The sequence below is a fragment of the Trichosurus vulpecula genome, chromosome 3 (assembly GCF_011100635.1).
Source record: "Trichosurus vulpecula isolate mTriVul1 chromosome 3, mTriVul1.pri, whole genome shotgun sequence".
In the NCBI taxonomy this organism is placed as follows: domain Eukaryota; kingdom Metazoa; phylum Chordata; class Mammalia; order Diprotodontia; family Phalangeridae; genus Trichosurus; species Trichosurus vulpecula.
In genome coordinates, this window is record NC_050575.1 from 53,222,848 (window position 1) to 53,241,863 (window position 19,016).

General features: G+C 37.8%; 1 protein-coding gene across 1 annotated transcript; it reads left to right on the forward strand.

The window, feature by feature from the left end:
• The first annotated feature begins 502 nt into the window (after positions 1-502).
• On the forward strand, positions 503-17,416 carry LOC118842059 (butyrophilin-like protein 8). The gene is made up of 6 exons (XM_036749727.1): positions 503-617; positions 8,548-8,895; positions 9,149-9,421; positions 15,138-15,239; positions 15,670-15,690; positions 16,863-17,416. Exons 1-6 carry the CDS (start codon positions 503-505, stop codon positions 17,414-17,416), a joined length of 1,413 nt encoding a protein of 470 aa, XP_036605622.1.
• The last annotated feature ends 1,600 nt before the right edge of the window (positions 17,417-19,016 follow it).

Sequence of the window (19,016 nt, forward strand, 5' to 3'; positions counted from 1 at the left end):
CCCTACCTGCCTGGAGTTGTGCTTCCTGGAGTTGTGCTGAAGCACCAGGAGGTTGGGCTGCTGGAGTATACCCATTCCCCTTCCTGTGCCAAGGTACTCAGGTGGTCCTGGTGTTGGCACTTGCCTACTCCAACACCCTGGGGCTCAGGATCTCCAGCTGTTTGCTGCTGTGGAGCTTGCAGCAGACTTGCTGGGTTATCTATGCTGCTCCTCTTCCCCCAGAGTGAGAGATACCTTTCCCACTAATCCCCTAAGCTTTCTGGGTTATAAACTGCTGCACCCTGTTTTTCTGCTGGCTCGGCTGTACCAGAGCTTTTCTGGAGGTGATATTTTCTGGATTTTTTTGAGGTCAGTAAGGGAGGGTAAGAGTGACTTACTTCTTACTCCATCGTCTTGGCTCCCAGAAGTCCAAAAGTAGATTTGGTTCATATTTCTTACCTACCTCCAGTGCTTCTTCCTACATACTCTAAGATATCTCATTACATTTTGTTTACAGGTTCCCATGAACATAGATATGCTTAGTATCTCAGCTCTCCTGTGGCACATTCAATCCTGCAAACCATTTGAATACCATCTCCTCTTTATCATTGTTCTCAGTCTCATAGATCTAGGATCAGGTAAGCCTGCCCTTGTTTGTGCAAACCTTAGCCTATACTTTATCTCCATGTCTATTCTATTCAATTCAACCAAGTAAACATTAGGACTTTATTAAGTTAAAGTAATAATAGCTCAACTGATTAGAAGCTATTCTTGTTGTTTGGCATCTACCAGAATCCAAACAGGTTCAATAGATTTCACCTCATATTCCTGGCCCTTCACCTTTCAGTGTGCTTTTGATGCATAGCTTAATAGTTTCTATTGTCACTCTTGGGGAAAATAGGCAAAGCAAGCAACCCTGTTCCTGTTATATAATTTGAGAGGCATTGATAGGTTCCTTCCTCACCAAATATGTCTCACAAATCATAGTACCTACTCATTTTACTCACTTTTTTGACTGAAGGTAGAGCAAACCTCCATAAAAATATGCTCCTGGGTCATCTGAGTGGGGCAGTGAGTAGGTCCCAGAGTCAGGGGGACCTGAGTTCAAATCCGGCCTCAGACACGACACACTTACTAGCTGTGTGACCTTGGGCAAGCCATTTAACCCAATTCCCCTGCCTTCCCCCCTATAAAAAAAGAAAAAAAGTATGCTCCTTCCTTTCTTCCATCATTTCTTCCTTCCTACATTTTCGCTCTTCTCTTTCCTTCCTCTATCTACTCTCTTAATTCCCCTTTCCATTCACCCTAACTTCCCTCTTCTCCATTCACCCTGCCCTCCTTTATTTTTTCTCTACTTTTTAACACATCCTCACTTATCTTAGTTTTCAACTCCCTGTTAATAATTTTTATTCCATTCTTCCTAATCCAAAAACTATCAGGAAACAAGAAAAATGGTGTAAGTGGTTCTTCCTTCTCTCCATCATCTCCAATATCATTCCAAATTGTGTGGCTAAAATGTTCTTTTATCTTGGATAAAACTAGAAAGCCCGAATTTCTTGCCTTAGCATTCATGAGTGTCAGACATATTACTGACACTATCTTATAGGGCAATGATATTATCTTTTTGTTTACAGCTTATTATCTATTTCCCAAACCTATTATTCACTCCCTCCATATAATCTAGTACTTTATAATACATATATAAGTTCATGGACCAATACATACCCCATGGACATTATTAGCACTATCCTCTGATTAAGTGTGCAAAACAGCCACTACTAAACAGTCACTTTGAAAAATATGTTTGAATATGACTCACCACTAGAACTTTGTTAATTGAGAATTTTTGTTTTATAAAGCTTATCACTAAAAGTATGTGCATTTGGATTTTTTCCCATTATACTTCATGAAAATCAATCTTTTTAAAGCATGGAGGAGCTGATACCTGCATTCATGGAGGAAATGTCAACATGAATGAAATCACAGATCTGTGAAGTACCATGATGTTCCTTTGTATTTTATTTTTACTCTCAGCTATAAGTACTCTCCCTCCCTCCATGTTCTCCTTCACCCATTGAGGTGATAAGAAATAAGATACTGGTAGAGATATGATGTCATGAAAAACATCTTTCTATATTAGCTACCTTTTGAATAAAAAGAAAGAAAAATAAAGAGACTAAAATATACCTCAATCTGTACTTTTAATCTATCTGTTTCCTCTCTGAAGTAAGATAACATTTTCACCAAGAGTTCTTTGACGTTCTGAGAAATCATTGTGTTGATCCATTACTAAATGTATCACAGTTTATATTATTGCTGAGTGAGAAATGAATATTTCTCTCATATTTAATAACTAATTATTGTATTAGCACCAAGGTTTTCCCCCTTTTCCCCCATCCAGAAACCAACTAGTGTGGAAAATCTCAGAGATTTTCCCAGGCCAATGTCTAATTAGACAGTAAGAGAAATTCTAAATTTAGGCTAATAGGTATATTCCTGTTCATTTTATTTGCTCAGACAGGTCCAGTGAAATGTTGATTCTCCCTATCATGAAGAAAGTTAATATGGAAATTGATGCCTCTTTGACCAAGATTTGAGTGACCCAAGTCACATATTCCAAGACCTTCATTTTAAAATATTTGTGTTAACCAATCCAAATTGATTGCCACTGCTCAGGGACACCTCTCCTTTGAAGGGCTTGCAAACTATGACCCCACCACCATTAGGGGTCTTTGGTGTAAGAAAGATGGCCAAATGACCATCTTTTTATTAATAACCTGTTGGCCTTATAAATAAAATCATTAAATTACCAAGAAGCTATCCTCTCGAAACCTTTTTAAATGTCACAGCTTTGTGTAATGTTCTGTGGGTTCTACTTCAGTTTGCATCAGTACATATAAGTCTTCCCATGTTTTTCTGAAACCAACTTCTTTATCATTTCTTATATCATGATAGTATTCCACCACATTCATCTACCATAATTAGTTCAGCCATTCCCTGCAGTTTCCACTTGTCTGCCACCACAAAAAGGGCTGCTACAAATATTTTTGTACACATGAGTTCTTTTCCTTTTTCTTTAATCTCTTTAACATATAGACCTGGTATTGATATTGTGGGATCAAAGATTATGCACATTTTTATAGCAATTTGTGCATAGTTACAAAGTGTTCTCCAGAATGATTGAACCAGTTCAGAGCTCCACTAATAGTAATGCTTTATTGTGCCTGCTTTTCCTACATCCCCTTCAACACTTGTCATTTTCCTTTTATGTTATACTAACCAATCTGATAGATGTGAGGTGGTACCTCAAAGTTGTTTTAATTTACATTTCCCTAATTAATAGAGATCTAGACAATTTTTATATGACTATTGAAAGCCTTGATTTCTTCCTCTGAAAACTGACTGTCCATATCTTTTGACCATTTATCAATTGGGGAATGGCTTTTTAAAAAAATTGTCTCCGTATTCCATATATTTGAGAAATGAGAACTTTTTCAGAAAAACTTCCTACAAATTTTCTTCTCAGTTTTCTGTTTTTCTTCTCATTTTGACAACATTGGATTTGTTTTTACAAAACATTTTCTAAAATTGAAAATTTTATTTTTAATTTCACAAGGAAACAATTTTTTAGCCTTCCATATTTAAAATTTTGAGTTCCAAATTCTCTTCCTCTCTTCCCCCTCATTGATAAGGCAAGCAATTTGATATAGTTTATACATGTTCAGTCATGCAAAACCATAGCCCATATAAGTCATGTTTTAAAAAAATACAAACCACAACCACAGATATATGGATTCTGTGAGGACTATCCCTGATAGACTTTGCTCTTCTCAGCAACACAAGGTGCAAAGACAACTCCAAAGGGCACATGATGGAAAATACTATCTACATCCAGAGAAAGAACTATGAAGTATGAATGCAGATTGCGGCACACTTTATGCTCACTTTTTTCCCCCTTTTTTCTCTCTTTTGTTTTCATTATTGAGGTTCTTTTGGTTCTGTTTCTTCTTTCTCATGATTCATTCTGTTGGTCGTAATTCTTCTCCACAACTTGACTAGTGTAAATAAGTTCAATGAAAAGTTATATGTAGAAGATATATAGGATTCCATGCTGTCTTGGGGAGGGAGGGAAGAAAATCTGGAACTCAAAATTATGTAGAACCGAATGTTGTAAACTAAAAATAAAAAAAAAGTTTTAAAAAAAATTTAAAAAAATACAAAATAAGAAAGAGTAAAAAAAATACTCTGATCTGCATTCATACTCCATCAGTTCTTTCTCTGGAGGAGAAAATATTTCTGTAACTGCATACACGTTTCTCTTAGTTCGGCTCACTTCACTTTGCATCAGTTCATGTAAATATAAGTTTTTCTGAAACTGTCCTGCTAATCATTTCTTGTACCATGATGCTATTATATCACAAGCATATACTACAACTTGTCATATGAAAAAATGCTCCAATGCACAATTGATTGGAGAAATGCAAATTAACACAATTCTGAGGTACTTCATCATGCCTATTAGATTGGCTAATAAGATCAAATCTTTGATCACTTTATCAGAAAACTGATCATATATTTTAATAATTTATCAATTGGAGGATGGCCCAATTTTTTACAAAATTGACCCAGTTCTCTATATGTTTGAAAAAATGATGTCATTATAAGAGAAACTTGCTCCAAAATTTTTTACACAATTACTATTGCTAACTGTATTTCCTTCCATTCTATTCTCCCTGAACCTGTTTATTCTATTCTCTTTCTCATTTCACCCTGCCCCCCTCAAAAGTATTTTGTTTTTGACTCCACCCTCCCCCAATCTGCTCTCCCTTCTATCACACCACCTTCTCTTATTCCTTTCCCCTCTTGCATTCCTGTAGGGTAAGATAGATTTTTATACCCAAATGAATGTATATGTTATTTGCTCTTTGTAGCCAGAGTGGCCTTTGTTTTCTTTGAATGACTCAGCTTACCTCACAGAGCCTCGCTGGATGCTGGGGCTTGCTCTTCCGGGGCAGGAAGCCCAGCGACCATGCCAGGAATCAGAGAACTTCCTGTGTGATGAGTCATGGGGGTGGCTGAGGGGAGGTGTTAGCTCCAGAACCTGGTCTACGCTAGGGGGAGGGGCCAAGTCAAGAACCAATTGGCTCTGGTCATTCAGGTGGCGCTTGATGATGTCAAAAACTCTATAAGAGGGGAGAGGACAGATTGAAGAGCTCTCTTTTTCCTCTTCCAGTTGGTGTGGGAGCAAGTGAGCAGTGTGACTCTGGGCCAGCCCTTGCTCTCGGGCCGAGCCCAGATGTTGGTAACTATGAATTGTATTGGGTCTGTCTGTTGATATTTGTAATTTGTTTGTATTTTGGTTTTGAGGTTCGGGGTGCTGCTTTGTTTTTCCCCCGAATTAAATGAATGTTTTGAACCTCAGGGTGCTGGTTTTTTCCCTTGAAGTAAGTCAATGAATCTGTATTTGGTCTGTCTCTTGATGCTTGTCTGTATGCTCCCCTGAACTAACTGAATGCTAACTGAATGCTGGCATTTTCCCCTGAACTAAATGAATGTTGTCTGTATGCTAACTGAATGCTGGATTAAAGTAAGCTGGTCAACCCCTTCACTGTGCTTTCCTTGTTTAAGCAGATAAAAAGAACCTGTGCTTTCCCGGCATCCCAGCAGCCTCCTGGGTCCCGGCAGCCCCCTGGGTGCCGGCTGTGGTGGAGGGATCTTACGCCCCCACCGAAGCTGCTAGCTGGGTTGTTAAAACACTCTTGCAGACACTTCTGATGAGAATAAGGTTGACTCACTCTCCACCTCTCCCATTTCCTCTCCACCATAAAAGCTTTTTCTTGCCTCTTCTATGTGAGATAGTTTACCCATTCTACCTTTCCCTTTATCTTTCTCCCAGGACATCATCTCCCACCCCTTCATTTTATTTTTGTATGTAATCTTTTCAGATTCAACTCATACCTGTGTCCTCTGTCTATACTCCTAACTATCCTACTTATGAGAAAGGTCTTATGGATTATAAATATCATCTTCCAATGTAGGAATGTAAAAAGTTTAAACCTAGTAAGTCCTTACAATTTCCCTTTCCTGTTTACCTTTTTATTCTTCTATTGAGTATTATATTTGAAAATCAAATTTTCTATTCAGTTCTGTTTTTTTTCATTAAGAAAATCCTCTATTTCTTTGAATATCTATTTTCCCCCTTGAACAATTATACTCAGTTTTGCTGAGTAGGTGATTCTTGGTTATAATCCTAGCTCCTTTGACCTCTAGAATATAATATTCTAAACCTTCTGATTCTTTAATCTTTAATTAGTAGAATCTGCTAAATCTTGTGTTATCCTGACAGTGACACCATAATATTTGAATTATTTCTTTCCGGCTGGTGTTGGAGAATTATCTTGCCCTCTCAAGGGAGGCAAATATGTAGTCCAATGTCCATGTATAAATGAAAGGAGGCCAAATTGTTGGTGGAGTTGTGATCTGATTCAACCGTTCTGGAGAACAATTTAGAACTATGGACAAAGGGCTATAAAACTGTTCATAAACTTTGATCCAGTGGTACCACTAATAGGTTTGTATCTCAAGGAGATCTTAAAAAAGGAAAAGGACCCAGATGTAGAAATATATCTATATCTATATGCATACATATACATATACATATATATATATATATATATATATATATATAGCAGCTCTTTTTGTAGTGGAAAAAAATTGGAAATGGAGGGGATGCATATCAATTGGGGAATGGCTGAACAAGTTATGGTATATAAATGTAATGGAATAATATTGTTCTATAAGAAATGACGAGCAAGTGGATTTCTGAAAAACCTAGAAAGACTTACTGGAACTGTTGTAGACTGAAGTGAGAAGAGCCAGAAGAACATTATACACTAAGAACAAGATTGTGCAATGACCAACTTTGATAGACTTAGATTTTCTCAGCAATAAAATAATCCAAGACATTTCTAAAAGACGTGTGATGGAAAATGATATCCATATCCAGAGAAAGAACCATGGAGTCTGAATGTAGATTGAAGCATACTATTTTCACATTTTTTTGGTTTTTGTTTTTTTTCTAATGTTTTTCCCCTTTGTTCTGCTTCATCTTTTACAAGGTGTCTCATGTGAAAATATGTTTAACATGATTGTATATGTATAACCTATATTGGATTGCTTTTTGTCTTGAGGAGGGGGTAGGGAAGAAAAGGAGAAATTTTAGAACTCAAAATTTTACAATACAATCAGTGTTGAAAGCTATATTTAAATGTAATTCAAAAAATGTAAAATATTATTAAGTGCAAAAAAGTAAACAAGATGGTGCCAAACTGAAAGTAAAGGGATTTATCAGCATGATAAGGAATGCTGTTCTAGCTAATATCAAATTCAGATTTCTGTGGTACAGATTTAGTTTTTAATAAACTTTCAAGCCCAGAGAACACAGCTAAATAGCTACATTATTTATCAACTTAGGATAGAAAACTAAAACATTTCTAAGAAGAGGAGCATAGAAATAGAGGGATTGGTAAAAGAAGAAAAAAGATTATTTGGAATATGTGACAGGATTTATTATCAGCATAATAAATCATTCTCTTTTTGAGGGTAGGAGACAAGGGGAAGAGATGGAATGCTTTTGCAATTGTGAAAACAGTCCTTTTAAGAAAACAATAACAACACATTTATGGTCTCTTGTCCAAAGAAAGCAAGTTTTAGCTACAATAGCAGATAAGACTAGACCCCCTTTAAATTTGCTTACAAAGAGGTTGGAAATTTTCTAATATAAAGCCATTAAACGGTTGGGTGATTTCTACATTGTTAATCTACCAAGATGCCATGAAATGATTATGGTTCCTATTTTTCCCCTACACTGGAAATTACATCTTATGAAGAGTAGTAGAAAGATAAGGTATTAAAGAAAAGCTTTTGGAGCATATGATGGTTTCATATTTTGGTGGACTGGCAATTTATGATTTCATTAACATTGACATGTTGCTGTTCTACTGGTTCAGATTACAATCTATCTGTAAATTCTTATTCTGTAATGGATTTTTAAATATTTGAAGTCTGTGAAAGATGAATTTGACTTAATCTGTATAAACTCTAGTAGGAAAACCAAAACAATGGAGAAAAGTTGCAGGAGGCCTGATTTTAGTTCAGTATAAGGAATAAGTTTCTAATTAGATGTGTCTCAGAATGGAATGGGCTGTCTTATTAGGTAGTGTAGATCCCAATCACTGGGAATAAGTAAGCAGGATCTGAATGATCCCCTCTAAGGAATGTTGCATAGGGAATTCTGGCATTCAGTGGATGGTTGTATTAGATGGCATCCAAAACCTGTTCCAACACTAATATTTTGTTATTTTATGTATAGATTATTTATGCATAGGTTCTGATTTCATCACTCTTATCTCGCATTAATTAAAAAAGATGAGGCTTATATATTGCATGAAAAAGCTGAAGATTGATAAGGAGTAATATCAAGCCTTCCTTTCTGTACTTAATTCAAACCATACCCATTATAAAGACAAATGTCAATAGTTAATAGACCTTTTCTGGTTATCCCTACAGGCCAATTTCAGGTGATTGGCCCAGATGATCCTATTAAGGCACCGGTGGGAGAAGATGTCATTTTCTCCTGTCATATCTTACCTAAGATCAATATAAAGGAAATGGAGGTGAGTTTCTTCAGGAACCAATTATCTTCTGTGCTACTTCTAATCAAGAATGGGAAAGAAATGCCAAAGAAGCAAATGCAGGAGTATCGAGGGAGAACCCAGCTTGTGCAAGTCGCCATTGCTGAAGGGAGAATATCCATAAAATTGAAGAATACATCCATTTCAGATTCAGGGGTATATGGATGCCAGTTCACCTCCCAAAGTTTTGACCAGAAGCATACTTGGGAGCTACAGGTAGCAGGTCAGTTGTACATTTCCAATGACACAGTTTGCTCAAGTTCAGTTAACTAGAACATCCTACTGAAAGAATGAAGATGTCAGATTGTTCCTACTCTTTGATCAACAGACAGAAAAGAAGCAAACAGGCAAGGTGTCCCTCCAATATCTCCACAAAAGAAAAATAAAATAAGAACTACTAAGGACAGGGTAAGCTATGCTCCTAAAAATTCTTAAAATATTATGTTTCTTTTCATCTCATTTTCCCTATTTTGCAGCTCTTGGGTTATCCCCTCTCATCTCCCTTGAGAGACACAGAGATAGAGGCATTTTGCTGATATGTCGATCAGCTGGCTGGTTCCCCAAGCCTGAGGTACAGTGGAAAAATCATCAGGGAAAGTCTTTGTCATCAGACTTCAAGGTGAACACTGGGAACGATGGTCTATTTGACATAGAAACCTCTCTCATTATACAAGAACCTCCCACTGGGGATATCTCGTGTTCCATATGCATCTGGGGCCTCAGACAGGAGTCCAGAGTGAAAGTAGCTGGTAAGTAGTAGAGTAGATTGGAAGGAAATGGAAGCGAAGCCCCCTTGGCTTGCTCATTTGGCAGAACTTGATATTCTTAGTCTTAGATTTGTGGATTTTGGTCACATGTTTAGTGCTTCACTTTGGAAAGATACTAGACAAGGGGGGTGAATGCTCAACTTGTGTACACTCACGAATAGTTTGGATAGGGTAAGGCCTACTTGTTCAACAAATGCAAGAGCTCTCACATCAGGAGGTTTCATTTTTTTTTACTTGTATCAATTCATTTTATGACTAACGAAACATAATACTAATTGACAAATCAGAAAATACACGTAGATAAGTTGTATTGATAGAAATGAAGAGAACCTTTAACAGAAGTGACTTTTCTACTTCAGAATTTATAATAAAGAAAGAGAAAGTAGGTCGTTCTACTTTGTTATCTCTCTGATTTGTATAAGTTCAATGTACTTATCCCAGAAGGACTCTGTCCTAGGGTATGGATGAACCTGAAAAATGTGATTGCTGAACCACTATCAGTGAGCTTTGAGAGATGCAAACTGGTAAGGTATTTTAAAGCTGGAGAAGGGCAAATTTTGTTCTGAGTTTCAAAAAAGGGGAAAAATGTGGTCTGAAATCTACAGGTCAATGAATAAATGGGAGGAACCATGAGAAAGAAAAAAAAAACAAAAAAAAGAGAGCAAATAATATGCTTTGATCTGCATTCAGACTCCATAGCTCTTTCTCTGGATGTGGACAGCATTTTGCATCATCAGCCCTTTGGAGTTGTCTTAGGTCCTTGCATTGCTGAGAAGAGCTAAGTCTATCAAAGTCAGTCATCACACATTGTGGCTGTTAGTGTGTACAATGTTCTCCAGGTTCTGCTCACTTCACTCATCATCAGTTCAGAGAGGTCTTTCTAGGTTTTTCTGAAGTCTGCCTGCTCCTCATTTCTTATAGTATAATAGTATTCCACTACATTCATACAGTAGTATGCCACAACTTGTTCAGCCATTCCCCAGTTGGTGGGCATCCCCTCAATTTCCAGTTCTTGGCCACCACAAAATAGCTGCTATAAACATTTTTGTACTTGTGGGTCCTTTTCCCATTTGTATGATCTCTTAGGAATACAGGCCTAGAAGTGGTATTGCTGGATCAAAAGGTATGCACAGTTGTATAACCCTTTTGGCATAGTGTCAAATTGCTCTCCAGAATGGTTGGATCAGTTTACAACTCCACCAACAATGCACTAGTGTTCCAATTTTCCCACATCTTCTCCAGCATTTATCATTTTCTTGTTTTGTCATGTTAGCCAATCTTATAGGTGTGATGTGGTACCTAAGAGTTGTTTTGATTTGTATTTTTCTAATCAATAGTGATTTAGAGAATTTTTCATATGATAATAGATATCTTTAATTTCTTCCTCTGAAAACTGCCTGTTCATATCGTTTGCCCCTTTATCAATTTGGAAATGACTCATATTCTTATTAATTTGACTCAGGGCGGAGCCAAGATGGCGGCTGGTAAGCACGGACTAGAGTGAGCTCCATACCCGAGTCCCTCCAAAAACCTATAAAAATGGCTCTGAACCAATTCTAGAACGGCAGAACCCACAGAACAGCAGAGGGAAGCAGGGCTCCAGCCCAGGACAGCCTGGATGGTTTCTGGGTGAGGTCTATTCCACACGGAGCTGGGAGCTGGGAGCTGGGAACGGAGTGGAGCAGAGCCCAGCCTGAGCGGCGTGGACGATCCAGACCAGAAGACGGGCGGAGGGGCCCTAGCGCCCTGAATATGTGAGCTGCGGCAGTTACCAGACCCCTCGACCCACAAACACCAAAGACTGCGGAGAAGGTTAGTGGGAAAAGCTGCAGGAGTGGAAGGAGTTCGCGGTTCGGCTTCCAGCCCCGGGGGCAGCGGAGGTGGGGCAGCTACAGCTGTTGTTACTTCCGGCTCCAGGCCCACCTGGTGGGAGGAATTAAGTGGCGGATCAGAGCAGGAGTGCAACAGCCTGCTAAAGATCTAAGCCCAGTCTGGACTGGGGGCCCTTGGGGAAGGAGGAGTGCGGCTCTGACAGAGCTGGCACCTCCCCCCAAACGTAGAACATAGAACTCATAAGTCCACAAGCAGTCATAACCCACTGAAAAACTCAAGGGTCAAGTTAGTTGGTTGGGAATATGGCCAGGCAGCGAAAACGCGCCCAGATTCAGTCTCAGACTTTGCATTCTTTCTTTGGTGACAAAGAAGACCAAAACATACAGCCTAAAGAAGACAGCAAAGTCAAAGAACCTTCACCAAAAGCCTCCAAGAAAAACATGAACTGGCCCCAGGCCATAGAAGAACTCAAAAAGGATTTGGAAAAGCAAGTCAGAGAAGTAGAGGAAAAATTGGGAAGAGAAATGAGAAGGATGCGAGAAAACCATGAAAAACAAGTCAATGACTTGCTAAAGGAGACCCAAAAAAATACTGAAAAATACACTGAAGAAAACAACACCTTAAAAAACAGACTAACTCAAATGGCAAAAGAGCTCCAAAAAGCCAATGAGGAGAAGAATGCCTTGAAAGGCAGAATTAGCCAAATGGAAAAGGAGGTCCAAAAGACCACTGAAGAAAATACTAATTTAAAAATTAGATTGGAGCAAGTGGAAGCTAGTGACTTTATGAGAAATCAGGATATTATAAAACAGAACCAGAGGAATGAAAAAATGGAAGACAATGTGAAATATCTCCTTGGAAAAACCACTGACCTGGAAAATAGATCCAGGAGAGATAATTTAAAAATTATTGGACTACCTGAAAGCCATGATCAAAAAAAGAGCCTAGATACCATCTTTCAGGAAATTATCAAGGAGAACTGCCCTGATATTCTAGAGCCACAGGACAAAATAAAAATTGAAAGAATCCATCGATCGCCTCCTCAAATAAATCCCAAAAAGAAATCTCCTAGGAATATTGTTGCCAAATTCCAGAGCTCCCAGATCAAGGAGAAAATACTGCAAGCAGCCAGAAAGAAACAATTGGAGTATTGTGGAAACCCAATCAGAATAACCCAAGATCTGGCAGCTTCTACATTAAGAGATCGAAGGGCTTGGAATGCGATATTCCGGAGGTCAATGGAGCTAGGATTAAAACCTAGAATCACCTACCCAGCAAAACTGAGTATCATGTTCCAAGGCAAAATATGGAGTTTCAATAAAATAGAGGACTTTCAAGCTTTCTCAGTGAAAAGACCAGAACTGAATAGAAAATTTGACTTTCAAACACAAGAATCAAGAGAAGCATGAAAAGGTAATCAAGAAACGGAAATTGCAAGGGACTTACTAAAGTTGAACTGTTTTGTTTACATTCCTACATGGAAAGATGATGAGTATGATTCATGAGACCTCAGTATTAAGGTAGTTGAAGGGAATATGCATGTATATGTATATATATATATATACATATATATATATGTATATATATGTTTATATATATATAAGTGAATGTGTATGTATGTATATATCTATGTGTATATGTATGTATGTGTATGTATGTGTATATATATATGTGTTTATATATATATATACGTAAAAGAGAGAGAGCAGACACAGGGTGAGTTGAAGATGAAGGGAAGATATGTAAAAGAAATAAAATGAAATTAAGGGATGAGAGAGTAACATACTGAGAGAGGGAGATAGGGAGAGATAGAATGGGGTGGATGATCTCGCATAAAGGTGGCAAGAGGAAGCAGTTCTATGGGAGGAGGGGAGAGGGCAGGTGAGGGGGGAATGAGTGAACCTTGCTCTTATTAATTTGACTCAGTTCTCTATATATTTTAGAAATGAGGCCTTTATCAGAGACACTGGTTGTAAAAATTCTTTCCCAATTTTCTGCTTCCCTCCTCATCTTGGTTGCATTGCCTTTGTTGTGCAAAACCTTTTCAAACTAATATAATCAAAATTATTCATTTTGCATTTCATAATGTTCTCTATCTCTTGTTTAGTCACAAATTCTTTTGTTCTCCATAAATCTGACAGGTAAACCACTCCTTGTTGTCCCAGTTTGCTTTTAGTATCAGCCTTTGTTTCTAAATCATGTATGCATTTTGACTTCATTTTGGTATATGGTATAAGATGTTAATATATGCTCAGTTTCTGCCATACCATTTTCCAGTTTTCCCAGCAGTTTTTTTCAAATAGCGAATTCTTATCCCAGCAGCTAAGGTCTTTCAGTTTATCAAATAGTAGATTACTATAGTCATTGACTACTGTGTCTTGTGTACCTAACCTATTCCACAGATCCATCACTCTATTTACAAATATCCCTTAATTTGTTCTGTAAAATTTGGACTCAGTCACAAGGCTGCACCCAAGGACCTAGAAGGCCATATATGGCCACAAGACCACAGGTTTCTCACCCCTGCTCTAATTTGTTGCCTTCCCGCTTTTTATGAATTCAATGAACTTATTTGAGAAGAACTCTGTCCTAGGTCATTGATGAATCTGAAAAAAATGTGATTGCTGAGACATTGTCAGTGAGCTTTGAGAAATGGTAGCAAACTGGTAACGTTCTTTAAGACTGGTGAAGGGGAAATTTTGTTTAATAAAGGTGAAATAAATGTAGTCTGGAATCTATAGGTCAGTTAACTTGACTGGCAAATTTCAGGTAAAATTTTGTGATGTATTTTTAAAAGAAATGGCTAGTGAACATCTAGAAAAGGAAGCAGGATTACAAAGACCTGCTGTGGCCTCATCAGAAACATAACAAGCCAGACTATCCTCCTTAATATTTTCGATGGGGTTAGTAGATTGAATACTAGGTAGTAGTTATAATACTGGGCCTAGAGTCAGGAGGACCTGAGTTCAAATCCAGCACCAGATATTTACAACCTGTGTGACCCTGGGCAAGTTGCTTAACTCTGTTTCAGTTCTTTCATATGTAAAATGAGCTGTAGAATGTAAGGTCAAGTATCTTTGCCAAGAAAATCCTAAATATGGTCACGAAGAGTCCGATGTGACCAAAATGGCTGAACAACAGCAACAACATGTAGATGGGTAGATCTTGGATATCCTGTTGTTGTAAGGGTCCTTAATCTGGGACCGAGGAACTTGTGTTTTTAAAAAATCTATATCAGTAACTGTATTTCAATATAATTGGTTTCTTTGTAATGCCATATATTTTATTTTATGCATTTAAAGATATTCTATGAAGAGGCTCACAAGTTTTATCAGTCTACCAAAAAGGCCCATTATAATGAAAAAAGGTTAAAAACTCCTGCTGCCCATATAGTTTACCTAAATTGTAACCAGACAGAAACCATACAGTTCCACATACTATTGTCATGAAAAAAATGGAGAGTTATGTGTCGCACAGTAAAATTTGGTGATCTTGGGACTTGAAACAACAGCCTCTGTTTCCTCCTCATAAAATGGGTATACAGGACTGTAAGATGTATTGTGTGGGGTAGTAGTGAGGAAGGCGCTTTGTAAAACTTCATTGTTCATAGATTTAGACCTGGAAGAGACCTTAGAAATTCAGTCATCCCATTTTCCAGGTAAGGAAACTGAAGTTCAAGAGAATACACAACACTTGTAAGTAGCAGAGCTGACTTTTTCCATGAATTCTACAACCTCTCAATACTTTAACAATATCTCATGCTCCTATTGGGATTTTCATTATTATCATCAAAATCATTTTTATTCATTTTTCAGAATGAATTAGTGAAGTTGGTTCTAAGTTGTCCTATGGGATTCTCTTGCAGATCAGTTTTTCCAGCCTTCTGCTTGGAGATATGCTTTCATTATTATGATGACTATCTTTTTGATTCTTGTTGCTTCTGGCCTTTTTCTCCACAGACATCAAGGTAATGGGAATGGAGAGGGGAGGGCACTGCATCACCCTCTGTGACTCTTTACTATTTCCCCTTTCTTCTGTCAATACCTCCTCCAAACTTCTTCCTGTCACATCTCCACTGCTTTGAAAAATTCTGTTCATCCATCTTTCAACATTCATTAAACATCTCCCATGTTTGAAAGTGGTGAAGAACCTCTTACTTTGTTCTCATTTTCCCCCTGCTGTACCCCATGAAGGGACCTCAACAACTCTCTCCCAGGCACTGAGAGACTATGTTCTTTCACAAGGTACCTGAATACATACAGAGAACAACTTCTGAGATATGCCCTAGACCCCAAATTGACTGACTTTAGCTCTTATCTATTTGGTCTCTTTCTTCTCTCTTTCTTCAGCCTTTCTGGGTGGCTTTCTGACATATTTCTGTTTCTTTTTACTTTTAGGGAAACTTAAAGAAGAGCTGGGTGAGTTTTGTTTGTCATTTGTTCTGGTTACTGTATACCAAGTTATCTTTCTGAGATGCTCGTTTTCTCAACATCTCTTATCTATTGATTTTAGACAAAAGGACAACAATGGAGGAAATAGGTAAGAGAAGTGTCTTTTTATGTCATATTCTCCATTCCCATCTCTGTCCACTGATCATATGTTCCTCTTTCATTTTGTTTTCATCCTCCATCTCTGTATTTAAGTCTTATACTTTTCTTGTTCCCAACCCAAATGATAACTCAGATTTTTCTGTATCTTTTTCAGATTGGGAAAATGCTGCTAAACACGCAGGTGACTACAAATGAGGGTTTCTTCCTTGGTTGGGTTTCTTCACTCCCTCTGCTCCTTCATTTCTCCTAATCCCTGATTCAGAGCAAACTAATCAAGTTGGCAATCAAGAAATGAGTCACTGTCTTCATGGCCATTCATCTGATTCCTCCATCTTGGGCACAAATTTGGGGGGAGGACCAGGTGTCTAACTGTACACAAACTGGGGTCACTTTGTTGGTCAAATCAAAGGCTTGTGGTGGCCACAGAGGAGACAAGAGAAGAAAACTGGGCTATGCAAAGGAGAGGAATTGGAATTAGGATAAACATTACCTTAATCCACATAGTTCATTGTTGGAGTCATATCTCATCTCATTACCTTGTTCTATCTTTTCCCCCTCTTCCTCCAGTGGAGGTCACTCCAGATATTTTCTCAGGTGTTTTGTCTTGTTCCTCTATCCTCAGGACCACTTTTAGTCAAAGTAAAATGGTCCCATAATGTTAATGGAGAATAGTGAAAGATCAGATTTTTCTAACATTCAATTCTGACAGACAGGAAAAACAAAACAACATGGAGGAGAGGGAATGTTTATGAGAATCCATACTGACCATATCTTATTCTAGGATTTGGAAGCTTTCCTCTTTCTTACCTCTCTCTCTCCCTCCCTCCCTCCTTTCCTCTCTCTCTCTCTCCCTCTCTCTCTCCCTTCCTTTCTCTTCCTTATTCCCTCCCTCCCTCCCTCTCTCTTTCTCTCTCCTTCTATTCCTTTCCTTCTTCTTCCATATTTCCCTCTCTCTCATTATCTCTCTTCTTTTCTTTATCTTTCTTCCCCATTGCTCCTTCCTCACACACCCTTCAAACAATTCTTTTTTATCTTTCCAGTGGAGGTGACTCTGGACCCAGAAACTGCTCACTCTGTACTTCAAGTATCTCTAGACTGTAAAAAAGTGACCTATGAAGACACTATGGTTCTTCATGCATCTAACACTGAGAAGAGATTTCAGTCTCCAAGTGTAGTGGCTTTACAAGGTTTCTCCTTGGGTGAATTTTATTGGGAAGTAGAGGTTGGGGAGAAAAATCGATGGTTCTTGGGGGTGTGTTGGGATGAAGTGGACAGGGTAAAAAAAGACCCTGAACTCTTTCCTGCCAATGGCTACTGGGTGTTGGGGCGATGGAACCAAAAGGAGCATTTTACATTCTCCCCTGCTCGACAAACTCTCACTCTTCAGGTGCAGCCAAAGAGGGTGGGGATTTTCCTGAACTGTAAATATAAGCAAGTCTCCTTCTACAATGTGACTGACAAATCACACATCTATACATTCACTAACTGTGATTTTGATAGGAAAATCCTCCGCCCATTTTTCAGGCCTCGTTCTAATGACACTAATGAAAATGTACCTCCCTTGATAATCTGTACCAAGTTACATAAACCGTAGGAAATAGTACAGGGTATCCATAAAGTCCGTGTGCCATTGAAAAATAGTCATAGCTTTAAATTGCTCATGGACTTTATGCACACCCTGTATATTTTCCTCTAAAAGTGATGATGTAAACAAAGCTATGATGGCAGAATAGTAGGAAGACATACAGTAAGCTATACCTCCCCCCGAAAAAAAAACCCTAACTTTTTAACAGATCTATAAAATGCACCAAACTGAAGGGAAATTTAAGAAAGAGTCACAGTGAATAATTTTCTTGGCCCAGAAAAATCCAGGCAGCAAAGAAGAGAAATCTTCAGACACTGAGAACTGAATTTGACTAGGACCAGCCCATAGGAACAATCTAGCATCAGGAAGAATATAAGCACAGAGGCAAGAAGAGGTTCCAGTCTCATACTGGAATACATCCAGATCCATACTGGGACATTACAATGAAAAGGGTCATATAGATACTTTATTGTCTGGTAATGAGTTATGGATCACAGATACAATGTGGACTGAAAAGGGAAACTTCAGGATGCAGGTCTTCCAAGATAGGGAGCAGAGACAGGCCTTGGGTAGTGTACCAAAAGAGGAGCAGTTTCACAAGTAAGCAGCAGCAGTATGGCTGAAATTGAGGGAGCACATCAGGGGTCACAAATTCATCTAGAATTCCTGGAAGAGATGAAGCAAGGGCTCCAAAAAGAGAATTTACTTACGTTTACCAATGTAATGAGGACTCAAGAACCAGGATTGGCAAACTTTGGCCTGATGGTAAAATCTGACTTGCTATCTGTTTGTTTGGGTTTTTTCATGGTCAATGAGCTAAGAATTGTTTATACAGTTTTTTATATGACTATCTATCTATCTTTCTATCCACATGTATGTACATATATACATATATGAATATATGTATATATACATATATGCATATATGTATATATACACATATATGCATATGTGTATATGCACACAAACCCATACAGTTTTAAATATCAAACACACAGATATATATATATATTATATATATACACATATATGACATATTTATATTTATTGTAAAACCAACAATGAGCAAGTCAGATTTGGCGCAGGAGGCATAATTTATTAATATCTGTACTGCAGAGAAGAAGAAATGGAAAAGAAATGAGAACTATGGAAGAAAGAATTGGAAACAGAATTAATAGTTTGGAATAAGAGGTAAAATAACTTGCCCAAGCAAAAAACTCCCTGAAAATTAAAAGGAGGAAATAGAAGCCAATAACTTTATGACACAAACATAAATATAAATAACAAAGACTAATGACTGAAAAATAGAACAAAATGTAAGATATCTCAACAAAAATAACTGACATGAAAAAAAAATTGACATCATATTTCAAGAAATCTTAAACCTACCCAAATCCATTAGAAACAAAATTCAAAGTGGAAAGAAAATATGCTGGTCACTTCTGAAAGAACCTCCCAAATGAAAAGTCACAGAAACATTAAAACCCAAATCTAGAACTTTTAAGTCAAAGGAAATATGATGTAAGCAGCCAGATAGAATGGATTTAAGTATCATGGAGCCACAGTCAGGATTATATACTGATTTAGTAGCCACCACAGTAAAGGAGTA

Excerpts from the sequence above, each read along its gene's own strand:
- LOC118842059 (XM_036749727.1), top strand. The coding sequence starts at position 503 with ATGAACATAGATATGCTTAGTATCTCAGCTCTCCTGTGGCACATTCAA. Across the intron at positions 618-8,547 it reads TCTCATAGATCTAGGATCAG|GCCAATTTCAGGTGATTGGC; the intron begins GTAAGCCTGCCC and ends TTATCCCTACAG. Across the intron at positions 15,691-16,862 it reads GAAACTTAAAGAAGAGCTGG|TGGAGGTGACTCTGGACCCA; the intron begins GTGAGTTTTGTT and ends TTATCTTTCCAG.